General features: G+C 41.8%; 1 protein-coding gene across 20 annotated transcripts in view; it reads right to left on the reverse strand.

Moving 5' to 3' along the window:
* The window catches only part of TNIK (TRAF2 and NCK interacting kinase), a 659,967-nt gene that overhangs the window by 21,345 nt on the left and 618,194 nt on the right, over nt 1-20,428 (reverse strand). For all 20 annotated transcript variants that reach the window (XM_063916233.1, XM_063916232.1, XM_063916239.1 and 17 more), the window contains 6 exons: nt 16,336-16,514; nt 15,062-15,179; nt 11,468-11,632; nt 10,250-10,382; nt 7,030-7,200; nt 5,185-5,328 (listed from right to left, as the gene is read on the reverse strand). In XM_063916233.1, the coding sequence (XP_063772303.1) occupies nt 5,185-5,328; nt 7,030-7,200; nt 10,250-10,382; nt 11,468-11,632; nt 15,062-15,179; nt 16,336-16,514 (910 nt within the window). The remainder of the gene's footprint in view (nt 1-5,184; nt 5,329-7,029; nt 7,201-10,249; nt 10,383-11,467; nt 11,633-15,061; nt 15,180-16,335; nt 16,515-20,428) is intronic.

Consider the following 20,428-nt stretch of genomic DNA (forward strand, 5'->3'; position numbering starts at 1 on the left):
TCAGTACCTTGGGTATGAGAGGAAGAGGAGGGAACACAAACCGACTGGTACACCCACGGTGTCACTAGCGCGTCCACAGCTATCGCCTGAGGGTCCCGTGACCTGGCGCAATATTTTTTTAGCTTTTTGTTGAGGCGGGACGCCACCATGTCCACCTGTGGCAATTCCCAACGATTTACAATCTGTGTGAAGACTTCTTGATGAAGTCCCCACTCTCCCGGGTGGAGGTCGTGCCTGCTGAGGAAGTCTGCTTCCCAGTTGTCCACTCCCGGAATGAACACTGCTGACAGTGCTAGCACGTGATTCTCCGCCCATCGAAGAACCCTTGTGGCTTCTGCCATTGCCATCCTGCTTCTTGTGCCGCCCTGGCGGTTTACATGGGCGACCGCCGTGATGTTGTCTGACTGAATCAGTACAGATTGGTTTTGAAGCAGGGGCTCTGCTTGACTCAGGGCGTTGTAGATGGCCCTTAGTTCCAATATATTTATGTGTAGAGAAGTCTCCAGACTTGACCACTGTCCCTGGAAGTTTCTTCCCTGAGTGACTGCCCCCCATCCTCGGAGGCTTGCATCCGTGGTCACCAGGATCCAGTCCTGTATGCCGAACCTGCGTCCCTCGAGAAGATGAGCACTCTGCAGCCACCACAGCAGAGACACCCTGGCCCTTGGGGACAGGGTGATCAACCGATGCATCTGAAGATGCGATCCGGACCATTTGTCCAACAGATCCCACTGAAAGATCCTTGCATGGAACCTGCCGAAGGGAATTGCTTCGTAAGAAGCCACCATCTTTCCCAGGACTCGCGTGCAGTGATGCACAGTCACCTGTTTTGGTTTCAGGAGGTCCCTAACCAGAGATGACAATTCCTGGGCCTTCTCCACCGGGAGAAACACCTTCTTCTGTTCTGTGTCCAGAATCATGCCCAGGAAAAGCAGACGCGTCGCAGGAATCAGCTGCGACTTTGGGATATTCAGAATCCAGCCGTGCTGTAACAACACTTCCCGAGAGAGTGCTACGCTGACCAACAACTGCTCTCTGGACCTCGCCTTTATAAGGAGATCGTCCAAGTACGGGATAATTATAACTCACTTCTTCCGAAGGAGTATCATCATTTCGGCCATTACCTTGGTAAATACTCTCGGTGCCGTGGACAGACCAAACGGCAACGTCTGGAATTGGTAATGACAATCCTGTACCACAAACCTGAGGCACTCCTGGTGAGGTGGGTAAATGGGGACATGCAAGTAAGCATCCTTGATGTCCAGCGACACCATAAAATCCCCCTCTTCCACGCTTGCAATAACCGCCCTGAGCGATTCCATTTTGAACTTGAACTTCCTTATATAAGTGTTCAAGGATTTTAAATTCAGAATGGGTCTCACCGAACCGTCTGGTTTCGGTACCACAAACATTGTGGAATAGTAACCCCGTCCCTGTTGAAGGAGGGGAACCTTGATTATCACCTGCTGGAGGTACAGCTTGTGAATTGCCGCCAGTACTACTTCCCTTTCCCTGGGAGCAGCTGGCAAGGCTGATTTGAGGTAACGGCGAGGGGGAGTCGCCTCGAACTCCAGCTTGTATCCCTGAGATACAATTTGTACAGCCCAGAGATCCACTTGTGAGCGAACCCACTGGTTGCTGAAGTTTCGGAGACGCGCCCCCCACCGCACCCGGCTCCGCCTGTGGAGCCCCAGCGTCATGCGGTGGACTTAGTGTTAGCGGGGGAGGATTTTTGTTCCTGGGAACTGGCTGCCTGGTGCAGCTTCTTTCCTCTACCCCTGCCTCTGGGCAGAAAGGATGCGCCTCTGATCCGCTTGCCTTTCTGAGGCCGAAAGGACTGTACATGATAATACGGTGCTTTCTTAGGCTGTGAGGGAACCTGAGGTAAAAAAGTTGACTTCCCAGCTGTTGCCGTTGATACGAGGTCCGAGAGACCGTCCCCAAACAATTCCTCACCCTTATATGGCAAAACCTCCATGTGTTTTTTAGAATCAGCATCACCTGTCCACTGCCGAGTCCATAATACTCTCCTGGCAGAAATGGACATTGCATTAATTCTAGATGCCAGCAGGCAAATGTCCCTCTGTGCATCCCGCATATATAAGACGACGTCTTTTATATGTTCTATGGTTAGCAAAATAGTATCCCTGTCGAGGGAATCAATGTTGTCTGACAGGGTATCAGACCATGCTGCTGCAGCACTACACATCCATGCTGAAGCAATAGCAGGTCTCAGTATAGTACCCGAGTGTGTATACACAGACTTCAGGATAGCTTCCTGCTTTCTATCCGCAGGCTCCTTTAGGGCGGCCGTATCCTGAGACGGCAGTGCCACCTTTTTTGATAAGCGCGTGAGCGCCTTGTCCACCCTAGGGGATGTTTCCCAACGTAACCTGTCCGTTGGCGGGAAAGGGTACGCCATCAGTAACCTCTTAGAAATCACTAGTTTCTTATCGGGGGAACTCCACGCTTCTTCACACAATTCATTTAATTCATCAGATGGGGGAAAAGTCACTGGCTGCTTTTTCTCCCCAAACATAATACCCTTCTTGGTAGTAACCGGGTTAACATCAGAAATGTGCAATACATTTTTCATTGCAGTAATCATGCATCGGATGGCTTTTGTAGACTGTACATTTGTCTCATCCTCATCTACACTGGAGTCAGACTCCATGTCGACATCTGTGTCTACCATCTGAGCTAGCGGGCGTTTATGAGCCCCTGATGGCCTCTGAGACGCCTGGGCAGGCGCGGGCTGAGATCCCGGCTGTCCCAAGGCTGCTGCGTCATCGAACCTTTTATGTAAGGAGTTGACACTGTCTGTTAAGACCTTCCACATATCCATCCAATCCGGTGTCGGCCCCGTCGGGGGCGACACCACACTTATCTGCCCCTGCTCCGCCTCCACGTAACCCTCCTCATCAAACATGTCGACACAGCCGTACCGACACACCGCACACACACAGGGAATGCTCTGACTGAGGACAGGACCCCACAAAGTCCTTTGGGGAGACAGAGAGAGAGTATGCCAGCACACACCACAGCGCTATATAACACAGGGATTTACACTATAATGAGTGATTTTTCCCAATAGCTGCTGCTTATTCTATTTGCGCCTAAATTTATGTGCCCCCCCTCTCTTTTTTACCCTTCTTGTACAGGATACTGCAGGGGAGAGCCTGGGGAGCGTCCTTCCAGCGGAGCTGTGAAGAGAAAATGGCGCTGGTGTGCTGAGGAAGAAGGCCCCGTCCCCTCAGCGGCGGGCTTCTCCCGCGTTTTGTATAGCTTAATGGCGGGGGTTTTTACACATATACAGTTTTCCAGACTGTATTATGTGTATTTAGTGCCAAAAGGTATTCTTATTGCTGCCCAGGGCGCCCCCCAGCGCCCTGCACCCTACAGTGACCGGAGCGTGTGGTGTGCTGTGGGAGCAATGGCGCACAGCTGCAGTGCTGTGCGCTACCTTAATGAAGACCGGAGTCTTCTGCCGCCGATTTCATCTCCTTCTTCTGTCTTCTGGCTCTGTAAGGGGGACGGCGGCGCGGCTCCGGGAACGGACGATCGAGGTCAGGCCCTGTGTTCGAACCCTCTGGAGCTAATGGTGTCCAGTAGCCTAAGAAGAACAAGCTAGCTGCACGCAGGTAGGTTTGCTTCTCTCCCCTCAGTCCCACGTAGCAGTGAGTCTGTTGCCAGCAGATCTCACTGAAAATAAAAAACCTAACAAATACTTTCTTTCAAGCAAGCTCAGGAGAGCCCACTAGGAGCACCCAGCTCAGGCCGGGCACAGATTCTAACTGAGGTCTGGAGGAGGGGCATAGAGGGAGGAGCCAGTGCACACCAGATAGTACCTAATCTTTCTTTTAGAGTGCCCAGTCTCCTGCAGAGCCCGTCTATTCCCCATGGTCCTTACGGAGTTCCCAGCATCCACTAGGACGTCAGAGAAAATAACATTAACATGTCAAAATGCCGGGTTCAGTCTCAGTGTCCCCATTGTTAAGTGTCCATTTTAAATGTCAAACTCACATACCCAACCCATACAGTTACACAAAAAGAACCTGCAACATATGGTATACAGATTATAGGGTATATTCAATAAGAGTCGGATCCATTCCGACATGCATTTGTCGGAATGGATCCGACAAACCCTGTTCAATGAGCGGCCAAATCCGACTGTCGGATTTGCCCATTCCTGGTGTCCCATCCTGCTGTCAAGCAGCTTCCCGTGTGTGAGATCACAGGTAGCTGCTGGAGGGGCCGCACCCTGCCGTGTAGCAGCCTGCCTGCCGGGGAGCGCTGCCGGATGACTAGCCGCCTGCCGGCTGGGGAGAGCTACCGGGAGAGAGGAGCCTGGGCGGAGGGACACCTGTCAGAGAGAAGAGTGTCTTCCACCGACCGCGGCTCCAGCTGCCCCCGCTGGTAAGCACTCTCTCTCCCTCCCTCGCTGCGCTCCCCCATCTGATCTCCTCAATCCGAATTTTTTTTAAAGTCGGATTGAGATTGTCGGACGCGGGACCAAAACCTGCCGGATTTGGCCCCGTTTCCAACAGAAGCACGTGGATCAGCAGCTATTCCGCCGATCCACGTGTTTTCCGACAAATCGTGAATTTACGACTTGTCGGGAAAAAACAGCCCCTATTGAATAGGTCGGAACCCATTCCGACCTAAATCAGTCGGAAACTGCCGTCTTTCCGACAAGACGGCAGTTTCCGACTCTTATTGAATATACCCCTATATCAGCTTTTTTTTGTTGTAATATTAAGTGCACATTTACAAACCTGCGCTTCCTATGGTTTAGGAATTCTTAAAATAAAACCCCCCAGCAACTTCTGTATATAACTGAAATTGCCCTAAAAAGGCAGATGTAGTGTTTGGATGCAAATCTGGTAATTTGGTGATAAAACAAGTTTGGCATTTGACATGGTCATCAACAGCATGCCAAATGTACCAGCATGTCCAATATATTTGTAACTGATTCTGAGGAGGTTGTGTCTGGAATAGTGGTTTGTTTTGGCCTCACAAACTAGAATAATGGCTGGCTTGTTGCCTGACATAGTCATGTTATGTTACCAGCACAAACCCTCTTACAGGATAATCTATGCATTGAGGTAATCTCCCTCTTGTAGTGGTGTCCCAATGTGAGGATATGCCAATGCTTTGAAGAATATTGGCAGTAAGATGTCACACCTGATATGGTTACCAGAACGTTCAGTCCTTCTAGAACTTCCATTTGCAGAAATCTTCTCCTGTTGATAAGATTGTAGACCTTTCCTTGCCCACTGCGATCCAACAACATTAATCCATTCTCTGTGCCCACTAGTAAGTTTACACCTGTGTGCAGGAAAGATTAAAAGCACATTGTCAACTGGTTGTCCTAAAATTCCTGTCATAATTTTGTAACTAATCACAGGAAGGACACTAACAGTATATGGGTGCAGTCATTATGCGAGTGGCTTCAATTGCTCATAGGTTTGTGCCTAGCATATAATACAGCTCTAAATGATACAAACAGATACTGTATTACTTAAAAATAAAGATTACATCTGAAACCATGAAGACAAGATAAATTATACTGTATAATAAAGTGCTGCTGGTTTAAGTAAACATATTTATTAAGGAAGATACACTACTGACTAAATAGAGCATGAACACAATGATCTATAGTATCTATAGAGCCCTTGACCTACACATAACCAGTGGGTTATCTTGGGCTGCAATAACCGGCTGACTAAACTTTAGTGATGGCTTTATTCTTGCCTGTAGTAGGATTACCTATATAAACTCCAGATTTAATTTGTACTCCGCATTTATTCTGCTTGATATTATTATTAATACTGCTAAGTGTTAAAACAACAATAGCCACAGACTCGGATAGAAAAGACAACCTAACATGTATGAGGGTGGTGCCATAGGGCAATCAGTAGGTCAAAGAGGAGAAACCACTGCAATCAGGCTACAGTACAGTGAAAAAAAAAATATTAATAAGAACATTTCTGGTGCAATAGCCTTTGATATCTAACAATATGATAGCTGACTGATGTCATTATACATATACATTTGGCTCATCATGTTTTTGCATCATGATCATGTGAGGCACCTGACATGTAGGTTTTCATTACAATAAACTTCATGACACTAATATTTTGTTATATTCTGAATGTATTACCAGAGTATTTGGTTTTAACAATTAACTAATGAGTCTTCCTAGTAATGTTCGTTTATGATTGTAAATTTGTAATCCACTGTAGTCACTAATGTATTGTGCACATTTCACGTTTTGTTTGTTTGGTTCATTTTTAAATGCATAGTTTTTTTTACATTATTGAAAGATTTGTGTGAGATTTGCGTGTTTTAAAACATATACCAACACTTTTAAAGTGATGATTTGTAATTTTGGTAGATACTGTTGACATCCAGTTTTAGGCCTAACCTATAAAACTTCTGGTGTTGACATTTTGACTTTGCTGAAATGTCATTTGTCATCATTTTAACAACGTTGACATTATGACATTCAACATTATGTGGTCGACCTTTTGACTTGAAATGATGACTACAGCCCTCCTTACGCTATGGGGCAGGATGAAAAATAGAATAGAATAGAAAAATATAGTATGTGCCCCTGTACAGATTTTATTATACATAAAACGACTGTGTTCTGCTTAAAGCCCAGTAAAACAGGGCAAGCGTGAATAAAAAAAAATTCTATTCCAGCCCATGTAGGCCCCCAAACAAAAAATTCCAATGTGATATATTACACAGAGCAGGAACTCTCAGCACCAGATACCTGCAGGCTTGTTCAGCTGATGCAGAACATGTGACACCTTACATGATCATCACATGCAGGGACATATTCAGCTATTTACACAAATGTTCCTGTGTGAACATTTGATGTGTAATGTATGTAGTCAAAAGATGTGCCAACATGAGATAACGGAGCAGGTAATACAAAATAAAGCTGTACAGTACATGATGCTGCTTTTGAGGCTCAGAAGTCTTTTATAATGAACAGATGAAGCAACAGAGAACACTCACCCCATAATGCTGCACAAAGTATCTCAGAATTAAAGCGTTTCTTGTATTTCCGGATCTCTGGAGTATCGCTGTGAGGACGAATATTGGTAGGGTTCACGTTTACCACTGATATTTTTCTGGCCTCATTCAGCTTGGCTTGTTCTTGTCTAAGCAGTTCGCTAGTAAACAGGGCTAAAAAAAACACTCTCTTCATTCAGCAAAAAAATAATAAGAAAATGGAGCATGCGTGTTCTGTCACATAACTCACAATCACACATTATGTTCTGGGAATGGGCAGCCACTGGCACTCCAGACGTTGCTGAATGTCATCTCCCTGAAACCTCCACAGGAGGAATTTGTAGTGCTCTCAGCTGATGGCGTGCCCAGTATTGCCAACCCATGTTTTTACATATATATATATTTTTTTGTTCTTAGGGGAAAGGAGATAAAGAAATAAAACTTCAAGCACAGCAACAAAAGAAAAAATAATAAATCAAAACTCCTATCATCATTCAGCCAGGAAGAATGACAGCTGAGGCTGCTTCTTTTTCATGTGGTGGTCCCATTCCATGATATAACAATTTGACATTTTCATGACACAAATCCGCCCCCCAACCAATTTGGACATTTTTTTTTCTTCTAAACTATATTAAATTACGATAGCAACAAAGTGAATGTAAAAGAAGGATTATATTTTAGACTTCATAACCTAGTACATGTCTGGCCGAGACACACATGTAAAATAATGATTTCTTCTAAAATGTAACTAAATCTAGCACTTTCCTCAAAAATACAGTATTTATACTAGAACATTACAATGGAAGTCAAGAAATAAAAGCGGTCCTCATTCCGATTTTTCGGCAAGTGGTATCACCCAATTAGTCTTTTTGTGTAAGTAGAAATATTCTGTTGTGCTTTGTATAGACATTTTCCCAATCATTTCCTATTGTTCTCTCCTTCGCACTATCTTTGCCACCTTTTGTCTCCTTGTCCCATACTGTATGCTTGCTCTGATTGTGTACAGGCTCATTGAGTGCCAAGCTGCCCTTCCCTCTCTGTGACTCATCATCACTTGCCCTACAAAAAAGTGAGTTCCCCTACTCTTGCCTCATGTCCTACTTTGTGTGGCCTTAAAAGTAAAAGATAATAACTAGGAAAATGTATGACATTATTTTAACAAGCCTCTTTATTATAGCCAGTACTAGAGAACTAGAACTAGAGAATTGCATATACTGCAATACTTCAACTCACAATACTGTAATTCACAACAATCTGCTAATAACAGAATTGTCTCATTGGAAAAAATTATCTTTCTTTGGTCCACAACCAAAGGAGCAGCTACCGGAGGTGCATAAGCTATGGGACCTGCTGCTCATGCCGCGCCCCCAGGACTCCCAAGCACCAGTTGCTCACTTTACACCATAGAAGGGATCCCTGGAACCTGTCTGCTAGGAGGGACAGTCACATCACACCTTCCAGCAGCCCGGGGGGCTGAGTGCGCTCGATGGGAGGTACACTGAGTGTTCATTAAGGGAGGGGGGTGTCCTAAGTTTACCCAGTAAGGTGGAGGGGGTGCTACGCCTGCCTGGCAAGGGAGTGGGAGAGATGCAAGGAGTGCCCAGTAATGGGGTAGGTGGTGCTATGTGTGCCTAGAATGGAGGGGAGTGCCAGTAAGGAGAGGTGCTAAGTCTGCAAGACAACAGGGAGACATCCTAAATGTGCCCAGTAAGCAGGGAAGGGGGGAAAGAGGTGCCAAGTGTGCCCAGTAAGGGAGGGGAGTGCTAAGTGTGCCCAGTAAGGGAGGGGAGTGCTAAGTGTGCCCAGTAAGGGAGGGGAGTGCTAAGTGTGCCCAGTAAGGGAGGGGAGTGCTAAGTGTGCCCAGTAAGCAGGGAAAGGGGGTGCTGTGTGTGCCTGGTAGAGGCGGAGGAGGTGCTACGTGTGGCCAGTAAACAGGGGAGTATCATAATTTTGCCATGAGACGCGCAAAGTTCTAGCTGTGCCCCTGTCCCAACCCTTTTATCATTTCAAGCCTCATCTATAATGGTTTATTTTATTAACATATCTCTTTTTAGGAATATCCATGTCCTTATTTTCAGCCTCTTTAATCTGTGAAATGTATACACAGTGTGAATATATATATGTCACTGTGAGTACACTTTTCCACCGACTACTAAAATTGCCTGTTTGGCAAAATATATAACAATTACAATTACTCAAGCAAGCTGATATTTATTTTGGTGCTTTATGGTGTTGGTGTTTATGGTGCTCCTTTGCTGTTTGCGTGCACCCGTCTCTAGATATGAAAAACTTTTTTATTTTCTTTTTATCTGTTTTACATAGTGTGGAGAGTGTAAATAAATTGGGCGACGCTGAGAATACTGCAGCGATGAATAAGTGTTAATATAAGTGACTGTAAGGGGACAATGTTACATGTAGCAATGTCATTAAGTAAAAAACGGTCACTAAGATATGGACAAAATTCTAAATAACGTATATTTGTTTTATATCAAAATGTGATCATAGATGTAAAATAAATCAGAATAAATTACACAACTTAGAAATCTCTAAATGGTTTAGACAGCAATTAGTGATAAAATACTAGGGAATATAATGTAACATGCATGTCTTAGGACTGATCAACAGACCTCTAATGTAATACTGTGGCAGTGATTGTATTTCCTGAATAGCCACATAGATTTCACAATTTGAACGCAATATACTTCATATTTTAGAGCATAAGAGTCTACTCAATAGATTATAAGAGCAAAAGTTATATGGAACATAGAAATAACAATAAAAAGGTGCTAAACTATCAATATTGTCCTTCAGAAAGAATGTCCTATTATCTGGAACTTATCACCCCTACAACACAAAGGAAGCAGCCATTCTGTCCACTCTTCCTGACATTAAATGAGCTGAGCTACAGTATCACAAAGAAAACACTGAAAGTTATACAATAATCCTAAATAACTCACCTATCCACCTACCTGTAAGTTACATTACCAGTATAAAAATAGTAAAGTCCAAACCATGGGTAAAATGTAATGGCCTGTGAGGAGCAGGAGATTCGAGATATCGTGCGAGTCTGCCCAGATTTTGAAAGCGACAATCATTTACACGGCAAAGCCAATCTGGGTTTGCCATGGAAATGATTGCCGCTGTAAAAACCCGGCCAGACTCGCATAAAGTCCTGCACCTCCTGCTTCTCGAAGGCTATTACATTTTACCCCATATCTAATACCTGTTGCAGATGACTCCTCATCATCATCGTCGTCATCGTCGTCATCATCATCATTATCAGTGGGAGAGGTCTGGTAAATTCTTGGATCAACAAATGGAGTAAACGATGCATTGTTGGTACTCCCCATACCATACTACAATGATTAAAACACCAAGATTAGCATTAGGCTTTCAACAGTCTTTATAGTGCTGTCTCTTTAAATTATACAATTGGTGCTAAAAATATACCATTGCTATAATGAACCTAAGGTTTTGCTGTATAGTACTGCGGTTGGTCTGCACCTTTATGGAACCCTGATCCTTATGTAGTTCCCTCAAAAGGTTTACAGAAGACGGAAACAGTATGAAACAGGTGTTAGTACAGAGCAGAGCAGATGAACTTACAAGCACGTTAAGGTCTGGATTTTTAAAACAATTAAAGACATTTTGATACCTTAAAAATGGTCATTAAACCTAAACTACAAGTTAATTTATATAAAACTAGTAGCATGCACAATTATAGGTAGACAATTTTCCACATCCTGAACTTCAGATGACTAATTTTTTATTTCAGGCTCTGTATTATCTGTGGGACTTTATCCAACATCTGTTATAATGGCAGCTGACACTAGCTTTGTACATGGCACTTGGAGTGTGGGCACTGGAATTACCCTCACATCTGTATTAATTAGTGCGAGTTCCTTTGCAGCTATGCTTTTGAGTGTTATCATGTAATATAACATGATGATGCAGACACCATTTTTTTTCCAGATCCCTTCCGTGTTGTATATTTCAGTGCAGTCTGTGACAACAGAGCAATTGATAGATCTCTAGCTGAAGGTCTTCTCTCCGTGTTATATCCATATAGCATACTGTGCTCAAGTGCACTTAAAAATCCCCAAAACATAATTGCAGTTCTGAACATTCTTACTGTGCTATGACTATCTCATATTCACATAGTAATTATGTAAAAGATGTAGTATCCTTATAAAAATATGTAAGGAAAATGCAGAAAATTGGTATTTCTCTTTCAAGAATCCTTAGAGTCATAAGGCTGGTAATACTTTTGAAGTCTAAGTTGTGGTCTGCACTTATGGGATTATTTGTGCAATTATTTGCCTTGTCGGTACTAGTCAGGGTGGAAAAGGAAAGGTAAGGAAGGTAGAATAACACCAGTGTTAATACTTGCAATCAGTTAGCAAGCAAGCGGTAATGTTAGTTTGGTAGTGCCGCCACCTACTTCAGTCCCAGCCTCCATCTCCTGCGCATGCGTTGAACCTCTCCCTACCGCTTCAGTTGGAGTACCCACCGGGGAGTGGCTCTGCTGGACTAAGTCAGGAAGGTTTATGTGGCCGGCAAAACCATTACTTTCTGCATGGCCAGAGCGTTTTTTATCTCCAGAAGGCTGCGGAGAAAGAAAGAAAAGTACATGGACAGCTCCACACAAAGAACTAAACCTGAACATTGAGATGGCAACATGCATAACAAGACTGAATTTCACACAAAATAATTACATGGTAAATACATTCCTGAAGAACAAACGTTCAATATAAAAATAAGGTGACTTAATTGTCACTAAGATACAAAGAAGCTTAAGTGTTAAGGTGAAAGCAGTCCTCACTACATGAAGGTTACCGTGCCCTCCAGTTCTTTTCCCATCTTCCTGACTAAAAGAATATTAAGCATCTCACTCCTGGATGTTCCTAAAATGCCCCACCTCCTTCCTTCCATCATGAATGATATCAGAGGGTGGATAATTACAATGTTACCTAATTTAATGGATCTTGTGACTACTGTGGCATTTACATTTTCCAACATTAACATGTAAATGAAAATATTAAACGTTAGTACTATAGTCTACAGGTCAGATTAAGTCATACATGTATGCTGAAATAAAGGCTACATCGGCAGCCATAAAGTTTTGCATCCATTAACTACACAGAATGTACAAAAAACACTGAAACGTCACACGCGACTGCATGATCAGTAATTACGCAATTATTGCACAATGGGAACATTATACCTCAAACACAATATCTACCAGTATCCAAGATATTATTTGACTTTTGATGCTGGTTGGTAATAAATTGTATTTATAACTAAACTACCGCTATGAAAATTATTGTACTAACGCTCCCCTCCCCTGGTCTTCTGCATCGCACTGGGGCTCTGATGGTTCGTTAGTCCAGAGAAGGCAAACCAATTAAGTTCTCAAGTTTAAAATGATTTGTGATCGGTTCTCCAAACCCAAGTTTTCGGACAGGGCACAAACAGGAAATTGGCAGGATGAGCAGGGCCTGGTACTCCTGCTAGGAGGATGGGCAGGTTAGTGAAATCTTTTCCATGGGTGGTAGTGCGGCTGTAAAGATGTAATCATTTGGATCACAAAACACGGACAATTTCTTAGATCTCAGTACATGCTATTGTTAGGCAAGGAGTGGTAAAACTTGTGTTCTTTTACTACAAATTGGATTGAATTAAGAATATACAAAGAATTATAATTCTCTACCTCTCAGGACATACATAATTTAAAGCATCAAAATGCAAAGCTTTCCAGGTTGAAATGATGGATCCAGCAAGTAGCAAATGATCTCTGATGTCAGCTCTGCATGATACTCTTCCTGCATGTGCTAGCAGGACTGACATTTAATGAAAGCCTGATCCTCTCAGCTGCCATGTATGCATACCTGATACAGCAAGGCATAGACCGGATGAAATAAAATATTTATTGTATAGTTTATGCATTCATTCTTTTGTCAGGTTGCCGACAGACTCTGGAGACTTTCTTTATATTTATGATGAAGTGATTTATTAGGGAAGATTCAGAGCAGTGAAAGGAAATCAATGTTGTCAAGACTGCTGCGCCTCTTCACTCTAACATCTTGCTGTTTTCCAATGATTTATGATGTGCTTCATGGATAGGAGAGACATAAGGGAAGAATCTCCAGGCTCACCTGCAAAGCGCAGCCTTTCACTATGAACTCGATAAGGATTATTTAAAATGATTACATAAAACATATATTCACATTATATTAAACACTGAAAACATATTTAATGCAATAACAAAGCAAAGTATTGCTGATGCACAAACAAACTCTACTAATTAACTGGGATAAAATCCCGGCGTTCAGCTAGTCAGTCAGTATTAATACGCTACCCCATACTGGCGACTTCTGGCCTGCCAGGTCAGCGAAGCAGGGAACATGTCACTGCAGAAGTGAGCAGTGCAACTGTGTTATCACATTATTGTGGTCCCACCCCCAGCTATACAATGCCTAGGGTAAGTGGCCTCAGGGAGAGCCAGCAGACACTTAGGAGCCTCCAGGAAGTTTCTGGACGGTAGGAAAGTATGCTTCAGCTCTGCACAATAAACACTCATGTACAATAGTGTTATCGTGTAGCCTAGTTTTTTTATTTTATTCAACAGTTATTAAATAGCACAAATTTTACACATTTCTTCTTTTACTACATTTATCGATCTCACGTGTAAAGTGTCTGGAGACAGAGGGTCAATATTCAAATGCCCCCCATTATCGCGCCCATTACAACCGGTTTTAGGCGCGCAAAGCACCTAAACCCGACCAAAGTAATAGGCGCGATCGTCTCTTTACGCGCATTTCAGCTCGCTATTAGAATACTGCCGGTGGGCGTGACTGCGGATGGGGGGGGAATGGGGTAGGAGGGGGGGTGGGGTTAGGTATTTCGGCAATTGAATCCGGCCCATATATGTTCTTTAAAAGCCCAACCTATCCTGCACATAGGAGCATTGAAATAAGTTAGACCTGCATCAATGCTTACCAGCACTGGGCACCTCCTGGTATATATCTTTCTGAAGTACTTGTGGGGACAATGTTAATTAACTATTTATGGGTCAGTGTTTATTGTTTAATTACAGTGGTGTGCCCTTGTGCATGTTGGTACATCCCAGCATGCCCTGCCACAAATTAAGCATCCCCTAACTGCAAAACTGTGGCAGGCATGATGGGAAGTATAGTTCCATAGCAGCTGGAGTGCCACAGGATGCCTGCCCCTGCCATGGATTATGGGTGTTAGACACGAACTGGATTCCAATGATGGGAAGGAAGCGCTCTTCTACAAAATTACAGATTCCAGCTTTGCTAATCAGGAAAAGGAGAAGCTTTAGGCGGAATGGTCCACAGTAAAGAATGGCTAATAGTACTGCCACACGTAGAGGGAAAGACATACATGTCAGGAGGATTTAATGTTATTTTTACTTGTTTACATATTCCAAGTTTTCTAGATTTTAGCCAGCTATGAATAAAACCTTCTTACAATGGATTTGCATTTTATTTTTATCCCAGTAGAGAAATTCTATGGGGTCTATTGATGTCTGATCCTTTCTGACGGAAAGGATCCAACATTGCAGTATTCAATTTGCATCCAAATCCGACAGGTTTTGGCTGTTTCCGACAATGCCAATCCATTTTTTTTAAAAGTCGGATTGACATTGTCGGAAACGGGGCTAAAACCTGTCGGATTTGGCCGCTAATCCGACAAAACACATGGATCGACGTGTTTTCCAACAAGTCGGAATTTCTGGCTTGTCGGATAAACAGCAGTTTGATTGAATAGGTCGAATCTGGATTCGACCTTAAAATGTCGTAAATTGCTGTTTTTCCAAATTCCGACTTGAGTTGAATAGACCCCCTATATAAGAATTAGCATACATTTTACAGTGATAAACAAATTATGTCCTATTAATATTAGTTTTCACAAGTTTTATTCCACTTCACAGCATGACTCCATCTACAATAGTTTCAGTGAGGCTATTTCCATGAGGTGTATCGTGCTGATACAAAACCTAACATCTTACCTCTCGTATCATTAACGTTCCTTCTCTTGAGATGCTTCTGAACGTCTCTGACTGTGAGGTTTCAAGTCCCTGTGTCCCTGTGTTATATGGCTCATTGTTTCCAGGCATTCCAGTAGGTCTGCAAACAATCAGCTGCGTGTGAGGCACCACAAATGTATGGATTTCAGCATTTTATTAAATATACCATACGGAAAGCTCTAAGAACAGTATCTGACATGGAAAAGTACACTGTAGGGATTGAGAATCAAGAGATTTATATATATACACATACACACACACACTGTATATTGAAAAGTGGTAATCAAAAGACGCTATGACAGACATAATTTGGTGACTATCAATTTTGTGTTCAATATAATGTGGTTGATCCCAGAGTATAAATGTTGATATATCTCAGTTTAATATTCGCTATAATAAATATTTATTTTGGAATAGCAAATCTCGCAGTGCCCCCTTAGCTTGTAAAGAGCCAAAGGAACCAAACCCTTAGAGTCCACCAACTGACCAACACAGAGCCCTGCTGCGCCCAAACCTTAATTAAAGCACCAGGGGTACTTAGCCAACATAGGAACTATTGTGGGATGAGGTAAAATTTGCACCATGGATCTCCACCAATACCCCCACTGTCAAGCACACCAAGACCTCGTCCAGTACATAACTCGTCCAAGCATGACAGCATCATAATATGAAGAAAAATATGGCAGTTGAAGTACCCCCTTTATATTTGCAACAAAATGTCTGAACAGAATCCCCCACCAGGTTATGTAACTCCAAGAACCACTGTATCTGCAGCAGATACAAGACTCTCATGAGAATATTCATTTTAATAACACTAACTCTAACCAACAAAGAGAAAGTTTCTATACCCCAATTTCATATTTCAGTCCGTACGGTCTGAAGTAGGGGCCTAAAATGATCAACATAATTAGTATAACGCCAAGGTACTTTAGGCTGGAGTTGTGCCAGGAAAAAGTAAAAGACTGCTTCAAATTCACTGTAATGGAATTGAATAAATAACCATAATATTAGAAAGGTACCAAAATTTCTGAAATTCATTTAACCGATTAGGGACAGAGAGTACTGGGTTGGAGAGAATTGCGAGAAGATCATCCGCAAAGAGCGCCATCTTACAGATGCCTCCCCCCAAATATTGAGTCCTGACACATCAGGGTCAGAGCGAATGGCACGGACAAGGGCTTCCACACAATGTACAAAAATTAGGGGGGATACATATTTATTTACTAGACAATTATATCTACAGAAACATTTCTTACATGAGTCTTGGTATATCACTAACAGGCACAGTTCCATCCTGGTTCTCACTCTCCCCATCTTCTTCTTCACTACTCTCAGATTCCTCACTGGATGAGGAGTAATCGGTCACCTTCTTCATTGGTCGGTTTGTCTCTTCTGTGCGCAACTCTCTCAGCTCTTTTGCCAAAGCAGTCAGATCCTGCAAAAAGGATTAATGTTGTAACTGACCAAACCGAAGGAGAGCATGTATACAATGAGACGTCTCCTTGAAGCGAATGGTCAACTGTACCATAGCCAATGGAAGCATAGCCGAACAATAAAATTACAAACACATTTCCATCCAACAGACAGACAATGTTGAAGGCAAGAGGTAAGATTATGAGGCAAACCATCTTATTTGCAACCTTCATGTACCTGCGGCGTATAAACAGATGGATACACTTACATCCAGTGAAAATCATCATTTCGTTGATAGTAAGCTGGAAAACATTCTACTTAATGCATATATGTACTGTGGTGATATAATCATGTTAGGATTAAAAATAAAATGCATTGATTTATTTTTTTAACTTTATAATTAAATTGGAAAAAACCCACAAACATGATATTCCCAGTTTACTATGAATGTGACATGATATTTTATTACTACCGATCATCTTTGTACTGGGACAGCACAGGCAGCAAGTATAATACAGAAATAACGTGTATCTAGATCATGCTTGTAAAGCAATGTAGGTGACATAGTGGTAAAGCATAAGGGACTCTGCAGATGATGAATTGGCTTGTTCTGTGGAAGAAAACATGCAGATGATGAACAAAGCATTGCTCTTACCATTTCCCCCTACATTAGTGACCAATGTAGCCATCAATGCATTCGCTCAGGGTTTAAGGAAAAAAAATGTATTGAACATCACCACATTCATTTATACCCAGACAGCCCTAATGTTCCCCCTAGACAATGCCATACTAGACACCTGCTTTATAAAGAAATGATTCCTTACTACAGTAGTTTATCATTTCATACATCCACAGGTAACCTCTTCCACCCAAACTATACCGCCTATTCCATGGCTTTTACACTGTAGGGGAATGTGCATATGCGATTAAACACTCTGTGCTGTACTGTATATTACTTATTTATATATCGATACAAATGTTCTATGTTTGATAAAAGATTACAACAACAATATAAAAACATGTGCAAAGGAAGGTATCATTTCTGTAAACTGAGCACTGAATAAGCTTATTAACCCATTCCAGGATAAATGAGGCCACCATCATTCTCTTGCTTTTATCAAGCAAAGTTTGAAGATCTGAACAGAGTTTTATAACCGTAGCAACCTAGGTTCTTCAAATCCCACCACTTACCATTAGAAATAGTATGTGTGTCTGTAAGATAATTACATTATCTATAGTGATACACATTTTGTTTCACTTAATTACCACCAGTAAGCAAGTGTGAATATAAAATTAATTACAAAGAATTTATTGGAAATCTGCCGTTATTTTGATGATTATATTGACTAAAATAGTACAAACAGCAGGAGTTCCTACTAAAACTATGCAAGTACTATTGTTTTATTACTTAGGTACAGTAACCATCAGCAAATGATATCTATCAGTGTATCAATCTTCATTAACAAGCGCTCTTGTGTGCGAAACTTTTTTCTATGTGAACCACCTCAATTTTCTGACACTTAAAAGAATATAGCGCTACTGGCACAAATGGGAAAAAACATGTTTATGATCTATATAAAAAAAGCTATGCTTAAGAAGCAGAGCCTCCAAGCGGATGTCCCTATACTGGCAAATGTAAACTATTCAAGCCCACTGCATTATTCTGACCTCAGTCAATAGAAAAGCACACGTAAAGCTGCAGAAAATCAGTTATCTCCAGAGAATAAAAGCTTATTTACAACTAAGGACGCCTCAGTGAACTTTACTCCCTCAGCGAAAGACGTCCTGCTTCTTTAGGGCCAGGTAATACAGTTAATATTCCCACTTACCCAAATCTAATAAAAAACTGAACATTTTGAAAAGAAATTTTTTAACATATTCATAGTAGACGTGGCAATATGCCTGAGGGAAATCCCAACTGTAAAAACATGAGGAAGTATTTTACAATTCATTACATCCATCAGCCACTAACAATGCTGTATGGTGCAACACTTTCTGGGAATAGTCATTCTGATGCCTTGTTAGGACAATCTGAAATTGCTCCATTCTCACCTATCAAACCTATCAGTTTATTCCTTTACCTTGGGCAATGCTATATCTCCCTCACCAGAAGATTGGAGTGCGCATATTAAAATTAACAGTATGAAATAAAACAACTGTTTTTCATTTATGTCTCAATTCTTCAACCTATACACAGTATGTGCAAACATTCTTTGACTTCACTGTATCTTAAATAACTCTTACCATTTTATTTCTTAATGGCATTATTGTGGTTTTATAAAATAAGCCTGATGTTCCTTTAAACAACTATTTTACTAGGGGTGGGAGTTTGCATGTACCCGTTGCTTTGGGCCCCCCCAATACGTATATGTAACAGGATGTACCTTTTAAATTATTGCCACTTTAAACCAGATTATTTGCTCTCAGTATATAAGTAGTTTCATAGCTACTAGGAGTTTCTTTATCATGGCCTGAGGAGTTCTAGCGTCACCAGAATTAGGGCTTTTTGCCATTTATCAAAGACTGTTGACAAATATCTCCATCCGGTGACATCACAAAGCTTTGTATGCAAAAGCTAGATAACACCAATTTACCAAGGACACTGGTACAGTACCACCTCCAGTCACTTCTGCCATCTCAAGATGGTGACAGCATTACCAGTATAAGTATCCCTTCCGTCCTCCGATCAGTATCATCTCAGGAGACGCTGCTGCAATTACTACTATAACCCCAAGGTGGCGACGGTGAGGAAATTAAAATAAAGCATGCTTTTCTTTTGCTAAAGAATTTAAAAAAATGTCTTCTATTTTTTATTTTGGGATCAATATGCTAATGGATGTCCATGTCCTGGCCTCCAGTGTGGAGTGCATGAACATAGGGGATAAAAGGATTAATGAAAATGCTTGGAAAGCCGAAAAAGGCCGTTAGGCAGGCCGGGAGCTATGAGTAACCCTTTGGCTCACATTCTTATGATGCCGTTAAGTATTGTTTACTACTGACAGGATGGCTTAAATAAATGTACTGACGTTTCAAATTATGGTGATTTTCTGGTCCCCTGCTGTATACCTCTTCGGATACTCCAAGGCTTGTATTGTAACTGAACTTGGTTCCGGCACCCATTTTAAACACAAGATGAGTACAGTTTGTATATATAGTTGTATATATAGATTGGTATATTTTAAAAGCAGTGGTAGCAAGGACCAGAAGAGTCAGAAATCTGTTATGGCGGATAAATGTATACTAAACACATCTAAATGAAGGAAGCTGCAGTTTTGTAATGCTTACGGGATGCGATAAAGATGCCGGCTGTTGGGATCCCGGCAGACGAATCCCAACACCTGTCAGAATGCAGACGCCGGAATACCTGCAAATGAATTGGCTAGTTGCGGAGATCTTAAAACTAGAAAGGATTTCTATTCTCTCTCTTCTATTCTCTTTCGATAGTAAATTGTCAGGGACCTTATTTGTACAGTACATACAATACTGTGAGTGGAATTGTCTTCAGACATTTTTGTCCCTTATAAAGATCCCAGATTATAATACTGGTGAAATTCTTAGTAGCACTCCTATCTCCAGGCTTTATTAATTGAGATGAAACCATTATGCTTAATTTAGCTGTTATACCACTGACTTGTTTGAGATGAATGTGCGATGTCCTATTTTAATCAAAAGTACCCAATGCTTTGCTGAAGTAATTGTTTTATAGTTGTATTTTTCTTTTCTAAAAAGGATACAAAATCACTAGAACACAATATGTAATGGTGCAGTAGACAACTAATGGACTGCCCTACATATGGGCACCCAAAGTACCTAAAATTGTAACTTTACACTTTTGCCATGATAAAATGGTAAGAATTATAGATGATAGGCAAACATCTGTTATGCACGTGTTGTATAGAACAGTTAAGATTTTATTATGTGAGAGCCCCAAGTTTA

The sequence above is a fragment of the Pseudophryne corroboree genome, chromosome 4, assembly GCF_028390025.1.
Source record: "Pseudophryne corroboree isolate aPseCor3 chromosome 4, aPseCor3.hap2, whole genome shotgun sequence".
Taxonomy (NCBI): Eukaryota; Metazoa; Chordata; class Amphibia; order Anura; family Myobatrachidae; genus Pseudophryne; species Pseudophryne corroboree.